This window comes from Spinacia oleracea, chromosome 4 (genome assembly GCF_020520425.1).
Source record: "Spinacia oleracea cultivar Varoflay chromosome 4, BTI_SOV_V1, whole genome shotgun sequence".
In the NCBI taxonomy this organism is placed as follows: domain Eukaryota; kingdom Viridiplantae; phylum Streptophyta; class Magnoliopsida; order Caryophyllales; family Amaranthaceae; genus Spinacia; species Spinacia oleracea.
This window is the reverse complement of record NC_079490.1, coordinates 184,459,307-184,483,387: the sequence shown is the minus strand read 5'-3', so window position 1 is coordinate 184,483,387 and position 24,081 is coordinate 184,459,307. Positions and strand designations below refer to the sequence as shown.

The window sequence follows — 24,081 nt, the reverse complement described above, 5'->3', positions numbered from 1 at the left end:
AGGTTGGTCTTGGCATTAGTGATAACGTATTTTATTTTTCTCTTAACCAATTGGTTTGGGATTTCGAATTGAATACCAACCTTTGGGAAGGAAAACAGATTCTTGGCAACCCTTTTACCCTTAAATAGTTAAATGGAGTATGCGTAAGGAGAGGGTTAGTCACTGCTGTCGACGATGGACAACTTGGTTATACAATGGAAAATGATAAAAAAAAAAATTAAAAAAAAAAAAAAAAAAAAAAAAAAAAAAAAAAAAAACCTTATGGACGTCATGAGCTCCAAAATTCTGAAGTGATCCCCATTGAACACGGAATTACTAGTTGACTTAACCCATTTACACATTATTCCCCAATATTTATACCACCCCATATGCACTGGAATCTCATAATCATCATCATCATCATCACAATATTAATTTTCCCACCTACTTAATTATATATATATCTATATATAATTAAATTTCCCTTCATTTTAATTAATCCTTGGATATTTATAAATTTTCGAAATAATTAAAAAAAGATAGAAAGAAAACGAGGAGAGGAGAGGAGAGAGAAAATGAGTAGCCTAAGCATGGTGGAAGCAAAGCTACCACCAGGGTTTAGGTTTCATCCAAGAGATGATGAACTTGTTTGTGATTATTTGATCAAGAAATGGAATGGTTGTGAATCTCCTCTTCTTACTGTACTTGATCTTAACAAGTGTGAGCCTTGGGATATTCCAGGTCTGTTCTTCTTTCTCTTCCTTTTTTTTTTTCTAATCAAAACTTCATCAGTTTTTAAGTTTAATTAACTATATTTTTCCTTTTCATTTTTGGTTAGGAGTAAAAAAAACCTAGAAATGACTTTTCATGTTTAAATCTTTTAGATGTCTTTTTTTTATTATTATTATTATTATTATGCTTCTCAAAAACCCTGAATAATTAATAAACCCGGAGTTTTTGTTGTGAACAGGAGGGGGAGAGTTGGTGATAATACTAGTGGCGAATTCAAAAATTGAAAAAATTTAGCTAACGCACAAAAAAACACGAAGTTTAATTAAATTTAATGGAGAGAAAAAAAGGATAAACTTCTCTAGTTTAATTCAAAAACTATGATGTATAGTCAAATTATAGCATACTCAACTCCCTCCATGAAGTTCATCCCAACATAGGGTTTTTTTTTTTAAAAAATGTTTTTTTTTTTTGCGGAGAAGAAAGTATTTTATTACTCCGTACAATTTAATTTGACACATATTCTATAAAATCACGTATGTTATTTGTGCTAAATCTTACTCTTTCAACATTAATTATAACGAGGACAAAATAACTTTTTACATAATCCTGCATTTGTGAAATTAAGGTCTCATATGCTTTAGATTTGGCCAATCTAATTCTAATCAACTTCCTCATCAAGTAAAGTGAAACCCTAAAGTCTCTTCTTATATGCCAAAGTTTATGCTAAAATTAGAAAACAACCGAGTCTTATTCGATCTAATGTAAAAGTCGTTCATTTTAATTTAATTCACTTTTTCATTTAACTCACTAAAATTTTCCAAGGTTTAATTATTATTTTTTTATCTTTTATTTATATATAGTACTCCGATCCGTAATAATTACTAATTACGCTATGAAAACTCGTGTTGTACCTTTGTTGTAGAAACCTTAAAATTTCTCTTGGTCTCCATAATTATGCTTAAATTTTATTTTATTTTTTGAGGAAAAAAGTTAGGCCGGAATATTATTGCAAATACAAAACCGCCAAAGATAGGATACTTTGGGGAATAGTTTTCATACAAACTAATTCAAAACTATCTTTTGTATCACATCTTGCCACGAGATGAGCTACAGTATTCCCCGCCCTCTTAACATGAGAGATTACGAAAACATTAAACGACTTAGATAACATGTTAATATCATCATAAATGAGAAACAAAGGCGAATAACCTATCATTTCACTCTTATTATAGCTAGCGCGTGATCTAGCTAGTTCTAGTTGAAATTTAATGAACATAAGTAATATGGTTATACAATACATTTAATTACTCACCTCAAATTAATCTCATAAAGTCACCTCTTAAGGAATTTGATTTAATATTAATTATATGGCCGGACGTACAATTACTAAACCCGTTACTTAAAAAATACTACTCCGTACAAATATACTCGTACTCCCTCCGTCCCGGAATACTTGACATGTTTTCCTTATCGGGCCGTCCCTTAATACTTGACCTGTTTCTAAAAATGAAAATATTCTAATAATATTATATTATTTCTCACTCCACCCCTATTAACCCACATACCCCATACTCCATACAAAAAATAATTAAAAATTCAATCCCTACTCTCCCCAACCCCACCCCTTTACACATTTCCCACTAACTACATTAAAATAATACCTCACTATCAACTACTACCTATTAAATTAAATAAGTCAATTCAAGTCCCTTAAACTTTGTGCCGGTCAAACAGGGTCGAGTATTCCGGGACGGAGGGATTAGTATACAAGACTTGGCCTTGTACTAACTCTACTTAATTGTCCTTTAAAAAAAAATGTGTACTGTCAACCATAAAATTCATAGCTGAGATAATGACACTCTTGGCACCATCTTATTAGAAAGATAGTGATGATGAGTGATCCATGTAAGTTTAATGTCGTTATACCTACTAATTATCTTTTTTATACGTACGTGTGCTAAATGTCCAGGTTTTATGTCTCATCATCACGACCTACAACATTTATTTCCTAATTTATTAATTAATTTATTAGCTAGCTTTTTTGTGAATTTAAATTTGAGAGGGAAAAAAGATATTAAATATATTTTGTCCTATACTATGACAATAATAATAATGCTCTAATTTGGCACTTGTGTCATACATGCAATGCAAAATCCGATCCATATCATTAAGGTTCTATTAATTTTGCTTACTATATTTCCAGTTATTTCAGAAAAAAAGAAATTTCAATTAAGCTCAAATAAGTTTAGGAAAAATAGGAGTTAACCAAGTTCTCTCTGTTGTTCTTCTCATTTTCCTTTAACACACTTGTCAATGCACATTTTACATCGTTAATATTTCTAATTACGTGTTATTAAACATTATAAAATTTTCTTAATATTAAAGTACTCATTGAGACAAATCAAATAAGACCCCACATGACTATTTTTTCTTATATATTGAATATAATTCAAAAGATTTTCTTCCATTATGAATAGTGTCAAGATTCCAAATGAGAAGAACGTGAAGGAATAGAGGAAGTACAATCTATAACTAAAATTAAATTTTTGTAAGTTAATAAATTTAGAAAAAATAAGTGAAAGTCAGATAAATATAGAAGCAACCTAATCTGTACTTAAATCCTTAGGTTGGATTTGATTTGATAGATTGATTGGTTGATTTGGCTGATAGGATGCGAACAAAGCCAAGGAAAAATCATTATGGAGTACTCAACAAATTGCTTGCTAATATGCCAACAATTTTCGTAATTAAAAGATTATTTACAATTTGTTTGTTGATATGATACCTCACCAACATGATCTGTGAATGATTTGTGAATGCATTGCAAAAAGAACAGTAAGCTCCCAAAAATTATAAAGTACTAGTATATGACTACGATTCAGTTTTAGGCCATATTCTGTTTAACTTAAAATAATATGAAGTACTGTACTACACAGTTTACGTATATAAATACGTCCATTTCAGTAAAAAAATAAAAAAATCAGTTTTAATCAGCAAAAATCACACTACAAAAAATTGTACCATTAACGACGGGAAATCCCGTCGCTAAAGCCCAATAATCGTTGATTAATGACGGGATTTCCTATCGCGAACCCGTCATAAAAGGGGATCGTCGTTAACCTGTCGTAAAAGACATTTGCGACGGTTGTTCTCGTCTTTGTTTGGTTGTTAGCCCCCGTCGCAAAAAGCTTTTACGACGGGATTTTTAACCCGTCGTAATTAGGTTGTCGTTAAAGATAAAAATTCTTGCAATGTCAGTTTCAGGATACTGAAAACAACACCTTAGTGGTAGGATTGTTACCATACCCTCACTCATAATTAATTAGGATTAAAAGGTAAAGCAATCATGATTGTGCAAATGAATTTAATTGAAATTTATAAATATGGTTAGAGGAGAAAATTAATTTGTTAAATGTTGGGACAGAAACAGGGTGTGTTGGAGGTAAAGATTGGTATTTTTACAACCAACGTGACAGGAAATATGCAACGGGGCTAAGGACAAACCGAGCAACTGCCTCGGGTTACTGGAAAGCTACCGGAAAAGATAGACCGGTAGTTCGACGGGGCAGCCTTGTAGGAATGAGGAAAACCCTAGTATTTTACCAAGGTAGAGCACCTAAGGGCAAGAAAACTGATTGGGTTATGCATGAGTTTCGTGTTGAAGGACCTTTTGGCCCTCCTAAACTTAATCCCACTTCCAAGGTACGTTATTCTTCTCCATTATGTCATTTTTAACATCTAATTTTATGCATCTTATCAAATTTAATCAAGTTCATATCTTCAGTGCACCTCTTTGGCCATTAGTAACATATGTTGCTCGTACCTTGAATTTAAGCCTTTTATTTATTTCTATGTATAAAAAAAAACTTCGTACATAGTATATATGAAAAATTATTGATAAGTACCACTACAAGAAATTGTACTATTAACGACGGGAAATCCCGTCGCGAAAGGCCAATAATCGTTAATTAACGACGGGATTTCCTGTCGCGGACCCGTCATAAAAGGGGCCGTCGTTAATAGAAATCCCGTCGTAAATCCGTCGTAAAAGACATTTGCGACGGTTATTTCCGTCATTGTTTGGTTGTTAGCCCCGTCGCAAAAGGCTTTTGCGACGGGATTTTTGACCCGTCGTAATTAGGTTGTCGTTAAAGATACTAATTCTTGTAGTGTACATGGTACCTTTCGACGTGATTTTATATCTTTTTATTGTTTAAAATGTCTTGCATGCATAAGATGTACAATAAATTTATTATACAACAACATAACATTTACCCAATTTTCTCTAACATTGACCCTGTTTTCTCTAACTTTTATATTATTAAAAAAAAATTGATAGATAAACATTTTAAGGGTTCAATAATTAATGTTATACATTATTAATGATTTCGAAGAAATATTTTTTATTAAAATGAAAAATTTCACCACTTAAAAAATACGTAACTTTTACATGTATGAGGGTAAAATTACCCTACAGTGCCTACACTGAGAACTAATTGATCCCTTGTCAAACAAAAAAATTAGTAACCACATGAACTTGATCGGTTGTCGAATCTCTGAAGTTTATATTGATTTAGGCTTTCGATATCGGAAATATGAAACCTGAATAGTTACTCCATAAACATACCATACGATACAACGATGTTGCATGGCTTAAAATAACGACTTTGGTAGTAAACTCTGATGGTCAGGGTAAAAGACTAAAAGTATGTTCGGTAAAATTAGCGATGGCAGGTAGCGGTTAAATAACGAGTAGTTGTTATATTAGCTGGTAGCGGTCGGTTAACTGTCAAATGGCAGGTAGCTAGTATGAGTTTTCTGCATTTAATAATCAACCATACCATATTCTCTCCGTATTTTATTAAATGATACATTTTGACATGCATGTATTTTTAGGAGAGTGGGTCGAACTTATTAAAATAATATGAAAATGGGGTAGTGGATGATGTAGTAAAAGTATGATGTGAGTAAGTGTGGAGACCACAAGAATGAGAGAAATATTAATATAATAAGAAGTGGGGACCATGACATGCCAAAAAAGGAAAGTGTATCATTTGATAAAATACGGTCATTTATGAAAATGTATCCTTTAATAAAATATAGAGGGAGTATATATTCTGATAAAATAGATCAGTGTACCACAGACATAGAAATACATAATTGTTACAATCACTACCATTACTATTCTGCATCATAAAGCACATCTCGTACTCCGCCCCTTCTAGCTTGACGCGATCAGTGATTTTCGATGTTTTCACATCTTTTCCAGTAGAGCCTTTTGTAATATGTGCACGAATTGTTTCGATCGACGAGTTGATCATAAAGCTTAAACCCGAATGAATCCAGATCATCTTCCCAATTATTGAAACCCTAAAAATAAAATTTCCATCCATTGGTGAGAATCAATAACCTAGGAAAATGTAGGGAAAATCAAAGAATACATTGGGAACAACCCAACGGAAGAGAGACAAAAAAAAGACAGAACATGAAGAGAAAACAAGGGGAAACAAGAAATGTCGAAAATAGGCTAATTAATTACCGGAGAAATTAGACTATTTTCGGCCTGAGCGGCCAAGAAAACTAAAATCCTAGAAAATAAGAGAGAAGAAAGATAAAGGAGAGGGAGAGAAAGAGAAAGGACAGAACTTTGGGACTTTACTATAAATTTATCAACTCTATCCGCTACCTTTAAATGTTACTAATTTTAACGTTAATTTGACAAAAGCACATAACCGCTACCTAAACGGCTACTTTGTCAAACACTTATATATTTTACAAGTAGCGTATTGACTAGATCAAAATGATATCCGCTACCGTCGAACACGCTCTGATATAACACTAAAGTGCCAAATTATCTCCTTCCTTAAAACAACATAGCTTCTAAATGCAGATATTATTTTCTAAATGCAAAAATGAAAATTACAAAACCACTTGTGTGAAACTAGCTAGCATACGCCATACAGTGGCGCCACGGAGTGTCGGTAAAAAATCCTTTGAAACAACTCTTTCACCCATTCTTAAATAGACGTGGTCCACACTTAAATTTATTGCGGACCATGTTTTAAAATAAAGTCAACTAAACTTATTTTGGCATTTTATTAGGATTATTATGAAAAAAATATCAAATTAGTGTTGTTGATACATCTTGTGCTTGAATAATGTGATTTTAAGTCACACTTCGCTTTTAAAAATATAGAGTTACTATGCTTCAAATTAAAAAATGGTTATTATGTCTAAGAGTTTTGGTGTTTAATTTATTATAGTTACTATATGAACAATAAAGGTCACTATGAGTGTAAAAAGGGGTCCTAAAGAAAACTATTGATTTTGGGTCCAAACTAATATTAGTGTGGACCAGGTCCACGCAAGAATAATCCAAAATCTTTTTTTCAGCATGTAAGTAGGATATCAACACTCTGATTAAAATTCATGGCTCTTCCACACTACATGCATATCTCTATTATATAAGGGAACGCTTGAGCCTTGAGGTGGCGTCGAAAAAGTGATTGCATATTTTACCATTTACTTAAATCAGAAAAATAAAAACCAATTAAACACAAAACTAAAGTTAATTACCAAAAAAAATTAAATACTAAAACTATGAAAAATATTAATAAAGAACAAGAAATAATTTACCAGTTAATTATTATTGTGAGTGCATTTTAAATTACAAGCACACATCGCGACTTATGGATGGTTATAGTAACTCGATTGTAGCATTAGTGGCCAAAAAGATCGAGTATCGTTGTTTCCATGCAAGGTAGCATGTGCCTCAAAAACTAGACTGCTAGCTATCTTCAATCAGTGTCCTAATAATGTATGTTCCAATCTAAGTAAAATGGATTAGGTGGATCAAGAAAGCAACACTTGAAAGTTGAAACCATAACCATCAACAAATATGTCATCATTATTTTGAAAATCTTTGATAAAATTAAAAAAATATACCAAGTTTAATTCAACTCAAATAACTTTTCACACGATCAATTATCTCTGCTTTTCAATTAAAATTTTTTAATTTTTTATACACTGTAATGTGTCTAAGTCAACTTTTGAGAAATTTGGTGTATTTCTACTTAAAACATACGTACTTTTTATAGCTTTTTTCAATTTTAATATTTTTAATTACTTCGTACAAGTTATCGTATATGTTTTTGAAATTTAAAACACACATCACATGTATTTAGATCTAGTAGTTTATTATGGAAACAATTAGTCAATTTTCTGAAAGATTTCGACATCTCTAACTTGGATTTAATTATCATAGTGGGACCCACACTGATAAGTACTCCTAATTAAAAAATTAATGTAAAATATGTACTAGCTCCTTATATTAAATTTAATTTTGACTTTGATCTAGAGTTCATATCAAAGTCAGAACTGGTGGTTAATTCTTGTTGCGATTTTTATTATGAGGCTAAAGAGTAGTTAGTTTCTGCTGCCATCTTGCATCATCACACAACTACAATGATTAATTTTTTATTAGCTGTTAATCATTACATATCAATATATTGTAGTGCTTCTTATAATCACTACAAGAATTTGTATCTTTAACGACAACCTAATTACGACGGGTCAAAAATTCCGTCGCAAAAACCTTTTGCGACGGGGCTAACAACCAAACAATGACGGGAATAACCGTCGCAAATGTCTTTTACGACGGATTTACGACGGATTTACGACGGGATTTTCTATTAACGACGGCCCCCTTTTATGACGGGTTCGCGACAGGAAATCCCGTCGTTAATCAACGATTATTGGCCTTTCGCGACGGAATTTCCTGTCGTTAATAATACAATTTCTTGTAGTGAATATACGTTAGTACTAGTGTTACATTTGCAATTTTGATTAAAAAGATTGAGAAAGAAGAATATTGTACGAGTAGAAGATACAGTATAACTCAATGATAGAAGGATGGAGTTTGATTCTTACTCGAATCCTCCGCTCTATAATTGTGTCTCATTCTTTATCTCATTTCATCTCACTAGTCAAATTAAAATAAACTAATTAGGCTCTCAAAAGCAAAGAAAGAAAACATACATTAGAGTCTGAGTATAGGTCGTCTGGTTGTATTACCATGTTTGATTAACTGGTTGAATAAGCTGCATGTGTAAAGTGCTAGGTAAATTAGCGTTTAGGTGTTAGTTATTAATATAAATGATATAGGTAAGTAAGAGTTGTGACTTCTTTTTTATAATAGGACGAAGTTGTCATATTATATACACCCGACTTCTTAAAACCTCTAATTGAAAAAACCACTACATTAAGTTTTTTAAAATTAGCTTTTCATCTCCAAAACTCTCCTTATAAAATCTCCTATTAACATTTTAAAATGGTCAAACCTCACCTCATAAAGTTTTTTTCTCAAACCTCTCGTAACAAAACACCCCCTATGTAAAAATATGTCGTTGCGGACTTGCGGTTGTGCTATCTTTGGCCATAATTTCCAGAGTTTTTTTATAAAAAGTAAAATTAGTTCATTAATAAAATAGTCATACGGCATCTACAATCGAATTCAAAACTAACAAACAAACAATTTGGATCAAACGAAATTCTAATCCGGCAAAACCACAATCGTTGTGGATGAGATATGACAATGATGTATACCCCATTTCACATTGATGTTTGATACAACCTTCAACGAGGGGTCTTTCGATCTGCTGTAGTTGTGAAATTGAATTAAGTTCGATTCAATTGATGGTAGATGTAGAACTGACATCTGTTATTACATCACACAAATTATCTTCATCAATAAATCAATTTTTCTTGCGAAAGTAAAACCATAGCCCCATATATAATCTCAAAAGGAGAGAGATAAAATCCAATAAATGAGTAGATAAAATTCAATAAATGGGTAAAGAAACTCTCAAATAGAGAGAGAATGGAGTTCTTATTCCAAACATGAAATCAAAAGATAGACATAATTTTTGGAGTTTATTCAACAAAAATAATTTAAAAAAATCTAGAGTAAAAATAACAGAATATATGGATGATTTAAAAAAAACAAAAAACAACAAAAAATAAAGAGATTTCTTGATCGATTTTTTTAAAAAAATAATATTTTTTTATTGTGTGTCTGCGGGGATAATATGTGCATGTTGTTTTGGACTTCATTCATGTTGCCAAACTAGTAATTGATACAAATAGCCAGTGACAAATCTTCCACAGTTTTCTTTCAAAGGCCAAAGAAATTTAAACACGTGAATGATCTAACATAAATATAAGTATATAATTAAAAAGTACTTCAATCGGAAAATACAAAAGGAACCCAGCAAAAAATGTTTTTTTAGTCATTAAAATAATTTAAGTTTAACAAAAATAATTTAAGTTTAACAAAAGCATAGAATTTTTTTGCTGATAAAACTTAATTACTTTTACTGACTTGATATATATATATATATTGTGTTTAATCATTGAAGTTACCGAATTTTACTAATTAATAAACTTATTTCTACTGAACTTATTTTTGTTGAACTTACATTACATTTCATGAATATTATTTTCTGGTGAAGGGAACATGACCTAACCACGCACTTATACTAGTATTAAACTAGTGTTTATGTACGCAAAACATGTGTATTTTGTCAAATGAATATTGTAATTTTAGAAAACAAGGTTATACGCAGTATGAAGTATGGAGTATATTTTTTATATTATTTATACAAATTTAACACAATACTACGAGTATACTCCGTAATAAATATTTAATTAGTGGGACACCAGAATTTCAAAGATATCAAAAGTTCTCTTGTAAAATAGAAATTTGAGATGTGTTTTTCAATTATTTTTTCTGAACTTATATTATTTAAACTTATTACTTACCATAATTTATGTTAGTTATAAATTTTACTTTGAGACCCTTATTTTTTTTCTAAGTTTATCTTATATGAATTTATTTTTTCTAAAATAACGTGAACTTAACAGAGTGTTTGATCTGATAAGTACTCGTGTGGAAAATGATACAGCACTAATGTACTACTCCCTCCGTTTCTTTTTGTTGTATCCGTTTCCTTTTTAGTCGTTTCATAATGTTGTATCCACTTAGAATCTTTTCTATTTTTGGACATACATTTTTTCCTAAAATACCCTTACATTTCAATCTAATTACCAAAATACCTAAAGATTCTACCCATATTCCCACCTAATTTTCCCCACCCATAATATTTAATCAATTTATTTTCCCAACCTCCATTATTAAATTAATATTCCCTTCCCATCACTTTCACTCTCTCTCCTCCCTCCCTTTTCTGATTTCCCTCTCTCTCCTCCCTCATGTTTTCACTCTCTCTCCTCCCTCCCTCTTCTGATGCGTCTCCCCTCCATCCCCTCCCTCCTCCCTCAAATTTTTCACTCTCTCTCCTCCCTCTTTCTTCTGATGCGCCTCCCCTCCCTCCCTCTTCTAATTTCATCTCTCTCCTCCCTCAAATTTTTCACTCTCTCCTCCCAAAATCTCTTTTGTAGATTTCCGCCGCAACCACCACCACCACCACCACCACACCTCCGCCGCCTTTGTGTTTCCACCACCATCTCTGGAAAAAAACTCTATATTAAGGCTTTAGAGGGTGAAATTCGACCTTAAAAATTCTAGATCTAGAGTTTTCATGGTCGAATTTGACCTCTAAATCTTCAAAATCTTGGATTTATGGTAAAATTGTTGATTTTTATTTTATTTTGTTGATTTTTGTGGTTCAAAAGTCGATTTTCTGTTGGTTGATTTTGTTTGAATTTGTTCATTTTTTGGTTGATTTTTTGGGTTGATTTTTGGTTGCTTTTTGGGTTCGAATTTAATGATTTTTGGATTGATTTTTGGTTGCTTTTTGGGTTCGAATTTGTTCGATTTTTTGTTGAATTTCTGGGTTGAATTCTTGATTTATTTGTTTGAATTTCTGGGTTTGAATTTTTGTTCGAATTTCTGGGTTGAATTTTGTGTTGATTTTTGGATTGATTTTTGGATTGATTTTTGGATTTTTTGGGTTCGAATTTGTTGATTTTTTGGGTTGATTTCTTGAATTTTGTTGGTTTTTTTGGGTTGATTTTCTGGGTTGAATTTCTGGGTTGAATTCTTGATTTTTTTTGTTTGAATTTTTGTTCTAATTTATGGGTTGAATTTTTGTTGATTTCTGGGTTGATTTTTTTGTTGTTTTTTTTTTAAATTTCTGGGTTTGAATTTTTATTCGAATTTCCAGATTGAATTTTTTCGATTTTTTTTTGTTGGTCGTTGTTTGAATTCCGGTAAACAAATTTGTGGTGAGAAAATCTGATTTATTTTATTAATAATAATACAATATCTCCCCTTTACACTAATTATTTATTGTTTTCTCTCTCCTTCTTTTATTCCAATCACTTACACACAATCATTTATCTTACACCCAATCATTACACTTATACCCATACAAACTAAGATTCTATTTTTCTTAAAAACCCAACTTAATTCCATATGGATACAACATTTAAAAATGGAGGGAGTACTCCGTAGTCCGTATGATAGAGTTGAGAAAACGAAATTAAATAAAAATGAAGAAATGATCATTTCTGAGGTACATTACTACATTGTGACACGTTACACCGTTACACCGCGTGTAGCATTAATAAAAGTCACTGCCAAACATGTTTGATGTAACATCAACCCAAAGTCTGAAAGTCGTATGAATTATATTACGGACGAGTATGTCATTGTGGTTAATATGTTGGCTAAACTAATTATTGTTCTTTGCATCCATACCAACTTTAAGAAATAAACAAATAGAAAATTCACGAGAATCTGGAGATGACAGATTTTGAAAGGGGAAATTCCTAGGCTTTTAACTAAGATTTTAAACTTGATGGAATTAGGGGCTGTTTGGTTGAAGGTCTTCAACAAAGGGTATTAGAATCAACTAGTATGATTCCCTTTGTTGTTGTTTGTTAAGCATTTTTTGTCTTCCTTTTATCCCTTTTTCTGATTCACTTACCCCAAAAATCCTCTACATTGAAACCCTACTCCCCCCCTAAAGGTATTTCCATTCCCTTTCCTCCCACACCACCCAAAATCCCTCCTAACACCACCGACCGCCACAAATTGGTAGAAGAAGGCCGCGCAAAGGAGAAGACGGCCGCGCGAAGGAGAAGAAGGCCGCGCGAGGGTGAAGAACGCGTCGACGTTGCTAGGTGAAGAAGGCGACCGCGACTGCAAGGAAGAAGAAGAAGAAGAAGAAGAAGAAGAAGAAGGTGGCTGCTGCAAGGGAGAAGAAGAAGGCGGTGGCTGCTTCAAGGGGTGTAATCAAACAAAATGATAACCAAACAATATTTTAAATCAAAGGGATAATTCCCACTCTCTTTCTTTCCCTTTGTTGATTCCATTCCCTTTACCTCGTGTGAACGAGCCTTACTTAATTTATAGAAAAGGTATACACAGTAATAACAATATCATGAACGAGCCTATAAAATCATTTAATCCAGTTATTCCAATCCACTTATGGGAAACAAAGAGGAGGCAGGAATACAGGATACACCGTTGTCTCTCAACGGATTTTCTCCCATACCCAGGAATAAAATATTATTTTCGCTTATTGCGTTGAAAAATCAAACAAAGTACTAACTATCGGCAATAATGACAGTAATTAATACAGCAATGACAGTATCTTAATACAACAATGACAGTATTTATGCAAACAATGACAATACTTATATAATCGTTGACGTATATAACAAGTTAGCAACACTTTTACCCATTTATTTAAGGGTAGACCATCGTTTCCAATTTCTTTTCTTTTACTTTTGTTTTGGTGGGTATGGGAAGGAAACCCACACGGAGGAGGACAGCGGTGTATCCTCCATTAGAAGAGAGTACCCCAAACAAGCTATGAACAAATCAAAGAAAAGAACAGTAGAAAACTACGGGGTGATGATAAAGATCGCAAGTTGCGACAACATTTATTTGTCGCAATCTTACGTGTCGGAGTTTAATTGGTACATATAGGCGTCACATAAACTATGCATCATCATAATATTTTTTACTATCAATGCAGTATGTTTACTATGAAAATATGTAAATAAGGTAGTACGTCGATATGAACAAAAGGAAACAAATTAGAATATAAAGATTTTCCTACTTTTTTTTTGTAACAAGTATAATAGGTTATTTAAGTTAAATATTTTAATTTACAATTTAAATCATGACACATAAGCATGTCATGTCATCATTGTGACACGGCTTAAAAGTCGCATGTTGCGACCTTTATCATTTTCGGAAAACTACATACAATAGTGTGGAAGTCAAATGACTGAGTCTCCCTTTTATTCTAATTATTTTGCCTTAACCTATATTATCTAAATTCATCTGAACTTATTTTTATCTTACCTGAACTTATCTTAACTTATCCGAACTTATTTTATCTGAAAATCTTATTTTTTCTAAAACAAATTATTTATGAGTGAAAATGTCTGAGAGAAAACTTTTTTTTTCTTCTGAACTTATCTTATCTAAACTTATTTTATATGAAATAAGTCAAAATAAATACATTTGTACAACATATAAAGCTTTATTTGGTTAAAGTTTAAAGGGTATATATCCGTCCTTCAAAGAAGTTATATATCCAAAACAAAGGATGAAACTTCGTACACCGGGTACATTATTTACCCTTGCATTATTATTTAAGTACTCCATATTATTTTATCTTTGCCATTAAAATAGGGTACTATTTTATCTTTGCTACGTGCTCCTGGTCTCCAGAGAGGATTCCATAATGAGTCATAATGTGTTTCAAGTTAAATACATTAATCTTGTTGAATTGATTATAATTCTGATAATCTAATCTAATATACATATATAAAGGAGGCATATTGGCTGTGTTATTAGAGCGCCATGTAGGATTACTAATGGTTTCGGCCAATGAAAAATAAGATTTCTAATTTAATTTTGAATTAAAAAATTCGAGTGCCACGTAGATAATTAATTAGGTCTCACATAGATATTTTAATTATTTAATTAATCATATATGCAACTCCATCCAAAATCAAACACACAAATATTGAAAAATAAATCTAAAATAAAATTCATCCAAAATCAAACACTAATTAAAAAGTATATATTTTTGACATCCAATATTAATTATCAAATCAATCAATAGAATAAACAAACACTCTATTGATTATGTATTCATATTCCTATAAAAAAATTATTAACAAATAATGTAGTATGAGATTATTAGAAAAATAATAATGGTTATAATATTAAAATAAATAAAAATTTATAAATTAGGTTATGAAAATAAATTACTCCAAAATTTAAAAAAATTAAAAAGATTAAATTACAATATTACAAATACAAAAAAAAGTTACTCAAGAGGATTAACAAAAGATTAAATTTGCAATTGCACAAGAAATTATCACCAATGAAAAATAATTTTTCTAATTTATTTTTGAATTAAAAAAATCGAGTGCCAAGTAGGTAATTAATTAGGTGCCACGTAGATATTTTAATTAATTAATTACTAATATATACAACTCCATCCAAAATCAAACACTCAAATAATCAAAAAATAAATCTAAAATAAAATTCATCCAAAATCAAACACCTATCTAAAATAAAATTCAATAAAAAATCAAACACTAATCCATTATATATAACTTCATCCAAAATCAAACACTCTAATAATTAAAAAATAAATCCAAAATGAAATTCAATCCAAAATAAAAAAAAAGCTAGCTAATCTAATCTATTGTATAAATATAGCAATAGGTATGTATAAGAGTGTTATTTTAACTTAACAATTTAATAGAATCCGTGTATCACACGGGCTAAAAATCTAGTTAGTTAATTATAAACTAAGACATTTATACTCTTCCTGTCGTTATCCTGTTATGCTAATAAGCCAGCATATTTAGAAAAAATCACTTTAAGAAAATTCCTTAATACGAATTATTATACCTCTTCCAACACGCACTCTCCTCATTAGTCAACCTACATAAGGATATCAGCGCGTCTCCTGTGAGACCAGTCACATCATCAACTTGATGGTGTGACGAGCGCGAAACCAATACCGTACTCCCTTAAAACTATACATAAAAAAAAGTACTCCCTCCGTCCCGGAATACTCGACTCGGTTTGACCGGCACAGAGTTTAAGGAACTTGAATTGACTTATTTAATTTAATAGGTAGTAGTTGATAGTGGGGTATTATTTTAATGTAGTTAGTGGGAGGTGGGTTAAGAGGTGGGGTTGGGCGAGAGTAGGGGGTTGAATTTTTAATTATTTTTTGTATGGAGTAGGGGTAGGTGGGTTGGGTGGAGTGAGAAATAATATAATATTGTTAGAATATTTCCATTTTTAGAAACAGGTCAAGTATTAAGGGACGGCCCGATAAGGAAAACAGGTCAAGTATTTCGGGATGTAGGGAGTAACATGTCTAAACTATAGAAGTAACATACCTAAACTAAAAAAAGTACTTCCTCTAAAATTATATAAAAAAAAGTAAAAAAGTAAACATGTCTAAACTATAGAATTAACATTCCTAAACTAAAAATGTACCTCCCTACAACTATTCCGTACAAAAAAAAAAGTAACATGTCTAAACTATAGAATTAACATTCCTAAACTAAAAATGTACCTCCCTACAACTATTCCGTATAAAAAAAAAGTAACATGTCTAAACTATAGAAGTAACATACCTAAACTAAAAAAGTACCTCATCTAAAATTATAAAAAAAAAGTAACATGTCTAAACTATAGAAGTAACACACCTAAACTAATAAGGTATCTCCCCTAAAACTACTCCGTATAAAAAAAGTAACATGTATAAACTATAGAAGTAACATACCTAAACTAAAAAAAGTACTTCCTCTAAAATTATATTAAAAAAAAGTAACATGTCTAAACTATAAAAGTAACATACCTAAACTAAGAAGGTATCTCCCCTAAAACTACTCAGTATAAAAAAATAACATGTATAAACTATAGAAGTAACATACCTAAACTAAAAAAAGTACCTCATCTAAAATTATAAAAAAAAAATAACATGTCTAAACTATAGAAGTAACATACCTAAATTCGCAAGTGTGAACTGGTCTCACCATTAGTTGATGGTGAGGAGTAGGACAGTCTCATATAAGAATTTGGGTAAGGATATTTTATAAAATAATTTTTCTTTGAGGGAATTTTTTTTAAAAAAAAAACTAATCATACACTATTATTAGTTTAAATTAACTTGATAGAACAAATATATGTAATTATTATTGATGAACATACAAAATACGTAACAAAAGCTCTTGCGCGTATTAGGTGTATAATAATTTTATTGTACATCGAAGTAATTTTATCCAATTTTTAGTAATTTTTATATGTTTGATTAACTTTATTACGTATATTATAAGTCTTTTTTTAATCGAACAACAACTTAAAGGGTTGGAACTTGGAAGTACCCTTTATCACTCATTCTTAAATGGACCTGTTCCACAATAAATTTATTGTGGATCATGCATAAAAAAAAGATCATTATGAAACTGGGTTAGTATCCCAAAACTTGAACCTATTAAACTAGTACGAATGTAGATAATTTATAATGGTCGAATTTTGTTTTTCGAGACCGTGTGTTTATTCAAACACTCATCCACTATTTTTAGTGTATTACTCTCTCCCTCGTTTGCCATTTTACGTGGTTAATTAAGGAGAAAAAAACATTACAAGAATATATAACAATCATATTGTTGTACTTTTATGGGCAATTGTTGTTTTCTGATATTTAAGGGAAAAAAACATTAAAATAATATATAACAATCATATTGTTGTGCTTTTATGGGCAATTGTTGTTTTCTGATTCATTTTCCACAAAACAATAAAATGGTTGTAAGGGCTGTGAGCCAATAAAATTTGAGGAATAAAAGTGTCAACTCATTAATCCATCAAAACTTAAACCAATCAATGAGATTACGGGGTATTTTATTGATAAATCAATAGAATTACAACATTATAAGCACCACATATATAAAGAGAAATTTTTTAAAAAAAAAACAACAAAAAAAAAACATAATTTTAGACGCCTTAAAGAAAAGTGAAAAAATATTTAACAGCTAGCGAGTATTCATTCAAAAAGAATGCATTTAGGCCCTATTTGGTTCAATATTAGTAAAGGAAGGGAAGAGAAAAGAAAGGAAGGGAAGAAAAAGGAAAGGAAATAAAATATATTTTCCCTTGTTTGGTACGATGAATGAAAATGATAGGAATCTCATGTTTGGTACAACATTAGTAAAGGAAAAGGAAAGAAAAAACGTGAGTTTAAGATTTAATATTTTGTTTGACGGACTTAATTTTTTCTTTCCTTTCAAATTCCTTCAATTTTGGGAGGAAAGGAAAGTAAAACTTTTATACAGGGAGCTTTCCTTCCAATTCCCTTCATTTCCTTCCACTTCCCGTATAATTTTTTAAACCAAATATAAAAAACGTTATTTTTCCTTTCTTTTCCTTCCAATTCCTCCTAACCAAATAAAGCCTTAGAGACGGAGAGTGTATAAATTTCTACCCATAAAATTCACTTACTTTAAGACCAAATCGAGGTAGATCTTTTCCAGTGAGAATCTTGGAATGTTTTGGGTCCTTCATATCTTGACCAAGCAAACAAGTTACAAGTGTCTGCAAGACAAATCTCGAGCCTGAAGAAGGCTCCCCCGTATCGGGGCTTTTACGTCCAAATTAGGAGTATTTGATACTTTCTTCTTTTCAAAATAATCGTAATATTTTGAGTTTTGTTACCATTAATATACCATACTAACTTTGATCATGTATTTTACGGAGTAATTTTTTAAAATATTTTTATAATATTAAAATTTAAGATTTTTTAAGAAAAATTGTGATAGTTATGGTCAAAGTTGTATTTTGGTAAACGTGCTAGTTAAAAAGTTGCAAATTATTTTGATAGACAAAGGAAGTACTCCGTATAATATAGAGAGAAAGTAGAAAGAAAGAGTAATACGGAGTAAGATTTTAAGGAGTGAAGTCGATTCCCATTTATCCAAGGCTTTAGGTGACGAAGCAATATTAGGTTTGATGGACTTGGGCCTTGGGCTCCTCAGTTCTAAAAGTGCGCCAATCTAATTATAAAGTTGGGCTCTAAGGGAGTTATCTTATCCTTCCTCCATTCTTATTTACATGACACAATTGTGTTTATGATACTATTCACACAAGCTCATTTAGCTTTATTTTGTTATTTATACTTAAGAAAAAACATAGTCGTGTGGGGTATTATTATTAGATTCGTCTCAATAAATATTTTTTAAATATCAACTTTTTATAATTTTTCTTATCTATAATGGGATATATTAACGTTTGAAATCATGTATTGACAAACGTGCTTAAATAATTGTGTCATTTAAAGTCTTATCTATGTCCCTTGTATCTAGCTTCTTTATACATGAATCTGTTAACTGATGTGGTTTATGTTTTTCCATTGATGTACGTTATGCAATGTGAAGCAAGAAGATTGGGTCCTTTGTAAAGTATTCTATAAGAACAGCAAATCAGAAGGCGGTTCGAAAAGTGGAGGCGAATTGGAAAACGATAGCAACTCCATGGAAGAAGAAACAAGCTCATCATCTTGCCTGCCACCATTAATGGAATCCTATATCACCTTCAACCAAACTCAAACAACAACAACAACAACAACAACAACAAATCCAGATAATAGTAATAATAATAATGCTGGTTACCACCAGCAAGTGCCCTGCTTCTCCATTACCTCATCATCTGCCAACCTGCAGCAAATTCATCCTAATAATAATAATAATAATAATAATAACAATTACCCAGCTATTTTATACCAGAATAATGATCACATGTTGTATCCTAACCAAAATGATCAACAAACTTGTACTACTATAATGGCGCACCCAGATCTAGATGAATCGGCGGCCAACCCTTTAGGATGTGATCGAAAGGTGCTCGAAGCTGTACTAACTCAGCTTACTAAAATGGAAACCGATCACCCTATTATTAACTTTAATAATGCTTCGTCAAGTTTAGGGGAGGTTGCCAGTTCTGAAACTTATAATTTGTCATCTCAAGTTGCGTTGCCGCCTCACATCTGGAACAATTATTAAACACCACCACGGATATATGTACGGATGCTTGTTTTAAGTTGAATCAGTGATCGATGTGACCACTCACTGGTTTATTGATTGCGGGATGGAGGTAGTATGTACTTTATAAGATCGATTCCATGGGTTTTCTTTATCTATATTATTATTATTGTTGTTGTTGTTGTTGTTATATGATTCAAGATTTGAAATTCACACAGTTTTATTTGCAATTTTGAGTTTTATTGGATCTTTATGATTAATTCATAGGGAACTTGAAGCTTTCTGTATCTATATATATATATATATATGTCTAGTTTACGAACCTAACTAGACCTGTCAAAAATCGACCCGACTCGAAAATATTGGGTCCTGAACAAGATTTTGTGACCCGTAACCCGATTTTATCCGAACCCGAGCAACCCGAAAAGTAATGGGTCAAAATCCGACGGAATCCGTTTTGGACCCGACCGATTAAAAATCGTTGTATTTATAGTAATAAATGCAATTATGAGAAAATTTAAGCATAATAAACACGTTGTTTTTACTACTCCCTCCGTCCCGGAATACTCGACCCGGTTTGACCGGCACAGAGTTTAAGGGACTTGAATTGACTTATTTAATTTAATGGGTAGTAGTTGATAGTGGGGTATTATTTTAATGTAGTTAGTGGGAAATGTGTTAAGAGGTGGGGTTGGGAGAGAGTAGGGGTTGAATTTTTAATTATTTTTTGTATGGAGTAGGGGGTAGGTGGATTAATAGGGGTGGAGTGAGAAATAATATAATATTGTTAGAATATTTCCATTTTTAGAAACAGGTCAAGTATTAAGGGACGACCCGATAAGGAAAACAGGTCAAGTATTCCGGGACGGAGGGAGTATTATTGTGTGTAATATGATTTTAATTTGAATTATACGCCATTTTATGGTTGAATTTGACTAAATATAAACTTGTGTAGGAAAATTTGTTAATTTGTGCTCATATTTTGTATATTTATCACCTAAATTAATAAAAATATAATGCGCGTTTTAAAATCTCTCAACCCGTTGGGCCGATCCGAACCCGAAAGTTCTGGGTCTTGAACAAGCATTTGTAAATCCGAACACGAAAGTGACCGACCCGATATAAACCGAACCCGGAAATAATTTTTTACAACCCAACCCGACCCGACCGACCCGTTTCACAGGTCTAAACCTAACCCAACCCAATGAACAGGTCTAGGATATAAGCAATAAGCCACACCTCGAGTAACAACATTAGTGGGGTGTATAACTCTGTATAGCTGTCACAGTCACCCTTATTTATGCTACAACATCAACAATAAATAATACTCCGTATATGTCTAGTTTACAAACCTAACCCGACCCAATGAACAGGTCTAGGACACGTCATATTCTCATCTGATTTTTAATTTCTACTTCGTATATTTTTAAAGTTTTGTTGTTATTTGCTTATATAACACGGAGTACTCCGTATACATATATCTTAGTACTCCGCAAATTGTCATTTTCATTGTATCTTTTTTTTTTAATTTAAATGTAGTTTTTATTTCTTTTAAAAGTGTCTACCCTATTTCTAAATCCTGGATACGCCACTGTAAGCCACACCTCGAGTAACAACATTAGTGGAGTGTATAACTCTGTATAGCTATCAAAGTCACCCTTATTTATGCTACAACATCAATAATAATAATAATAATAATAATAATAATAATAATAATAATAATAATAATAATAATAATAATAGCATGAAAACAAGTGATTAAGGCCAGGATATAAATATAGAAGTACTCCCAGTCCCACTATACCTATAGAGGCATAGAGGGAGAGTGAATGGAATGGGTTGGTAGGAAAAAAGAGGTCATGTACTCAGTCATGTGGATCCATTCACAATATGTTACTTTTCTATATTGCCTTTTGTTTGCTTCTGTTTACAAATATTTACACTACTATTCTTAGTTGGGTCATAATTAAAAGAGTTGTGTCTAAACCTACCTTGTAATATTACACATGAGTAACGTGCATAAACACTAGCTAAAAATAAGCCAAAGTAATGGTGACTGAGGGAGGAGGGAGGAGGGAGAACGATTGAGCAGAGGAATTGAACCCCCTCCCACATCCTTAATTTTAAGCCTCACGTTTTCCTGCGCGGACATTCATATTCTGGCCAACTATCAAGTTTCAATCAACTACTCTTCCCATCCCTTTTTTTTGTTTGCCTCATAGTCAAAATTTATTTTATTAAGAATTAGGTGTAAACTTTGCACATGAATTGATAAGATGGATAAGGGGAGAGATATAGAGATGTCAAGTGAAAAAATGTACTATCATTTAAGATAACAATATCAAATTAAGAAACGCCTTAAAATTGAATATGAGACAAATAAAAAGGGACTCACAGAATAGTATGAAGTAATTAATATTATACGGAGTAACTCCTAAAAAACACGGACGGGGTGGAAAACAAGTAGTCGACGCAGGTAAATAGGCCAGGGATCATAATGTCCAGTTGTCCTGTGCTCATAAATCATACTCCATCCGTCTCTTTTTGTTTTTTACGTTTTCCTTTTTAGTTATTTCAAAATATTCTTTACATTTCTTTTTATATTATCACATAAATAACTTATATTCTATCAAAATTTGTGTCCAATTATTATTTTAACCAATTAAATTCATTGAGTCATTTAATCTCTCACACTTTTCCATTGGGATATTAAAAAAAATTCATTTCCCAATATCAGAATTTTGATAAAAGTGAAAACATTATAAATAAACGTAATTTATCTTATTTAAATAAAAAAATTGAGGAATCTCGATGCAAATTAATTATTCGTTAAAACACGTGAAAAATATAAAACGTAAAAAACAAAAAGAGACGGAGGGAGTAATTGCTACGGAGTACTCCGTAATACTGAGATAAAAGAATATTGGGGGTGTTTGGTTAGGAGAGGTTTGAGGGAAAAGGAGCTTTTTGGGGTGAATTAGAGGTTTGACTTTTAGAAAAAGTTAATTGGGAGTGTTTGGTTAGGAGAGGATTGGAAGAGAGTTTTGGGGTGAAAAAGCTAATTTTAAAAAAGCTCAATATAGGAGCTTTTTGCAATTAGAGGTTTGAGAAAGTGGATGAAAAATGACTATTTTGTCCTACTATTGCCTATTATTACAACCACTATCAACCTTGGTACGTATTCACAAAATCTTATTTACAAGGGGTGTACAATAAATATTGTAGACCGGAATAAAAGTTAATTCAAAATGCTTAAAAGTTAAGCTTATATATGTAAAAGCTATTTAATTTTTAGTGATAATTTTTTTTATTTTAGTAAAACTAATTTCTTCAAAATCACTAATAATGTATAAAATTAATTATCTTACCCTTTAAAACATTTATTTCTCAATTTTTTTTACTAATATAAAAGTTAATCAAAACTAGATTAAAGTTACAAAAAAATGGATAAAAGTTATCTTGATGTACAATAAATTTATTGTACATCTTGTGCGTGCAAGACCTTTTGGTACATATTTTTCTCCTAAAAACATTACTCACACTTTCTTTTTCATTTCACCATACTTACTAGATTCGTTTTTTGTTGTAATAAATTTTATATAAATACTTTGAAGCCATTGAAGTATATTGCAATCATGCTTAAAATTTAATTATTAATATTTATCTATTTGAAAAATATATATTATTAAAAAAATTAATTAAAGAATAATTTTTTTTTTAAAAATAAATTTATTTTATTTAGTCAAAGTTTATTAGAAAAATATAGAGAGAAAAAATTAACCCAATAAAATATTTGTCTAATATTAATAAGAAACAAAGCATGTCAATGTCCTTAATGGTCATTTTACATATTAAACAGCTAACAGCTATCATCTAATTTACCAACCACTTTTACACAAACAGCTAATGCAACCAGCTAGTCAAATCAGCTAATGCAAACAGCTAACTGCTAACAGCTAGTCAAACCAGCTATCAGCTAACAGCTAACCGCTCCTAACCAAACAGGGCCATTGACAAAAAAGGTCAAAGAAGGGGAGGGGTTTCACCAACACGTGACAACATACTGCTCAGAGTCAGAGGTAACGGAGTAACAACAGTTAATACGATCAAAGAATCAAACAAATCTTATCGACTTTACTCGAGTAGTTCAGTGCTGTAAATTTCGTCACTATACCCATAATATCAGACAAATCAATCAAAGAGTTGATAAAATCATTGTAATTCTTCATCAGAAAACACAATCTTGATCAATGTTAATGTTTCCACCAAAATCTCAACACCCATGGATTCAAGCTCACCAGACTATAATTTAAATTCGGACATTGG

General features: G+C 31.4%; 1 protein-coding gene across 2 annotated transcripts; it reads left to right on the top strand.

Moving 5' to 3' along the window:
- Positions 1-387: 387 nt before the first annotated feature.
- LOC110805394 (NAC domain-containing protein 21/22) lies at positions 388-20,015 on the top strand. 2 transcript variants are annotated; one of them, XM_022010993.2, is made up of 3 exons: positions 388-720; positions 4,136-4,413; positions 19,153-20,015. In XM_022010993.2, the coding sequence occupies exons 1-3, from the start codon at positions 555-557 to the stop codon at positions 19,774-19,776; spliced, it is 1,068 nt and encodes a 355-aa protein (XP_021866685.2). In that variant the 5' UTR covers positions 388-554; the 3' UTR covers positions 19,777-20,015. The 2 variants fall into 2 exon arrangements, with proteins under 2 accessions (XP_021866685.2, XP_021866695.2); XM_022011003.2 differs by having other exon boundaries at positions 389-720; positions 4,142-4,413.
- Positions 20,016-24,081: the final 4,066 nt, after the last annotated feature.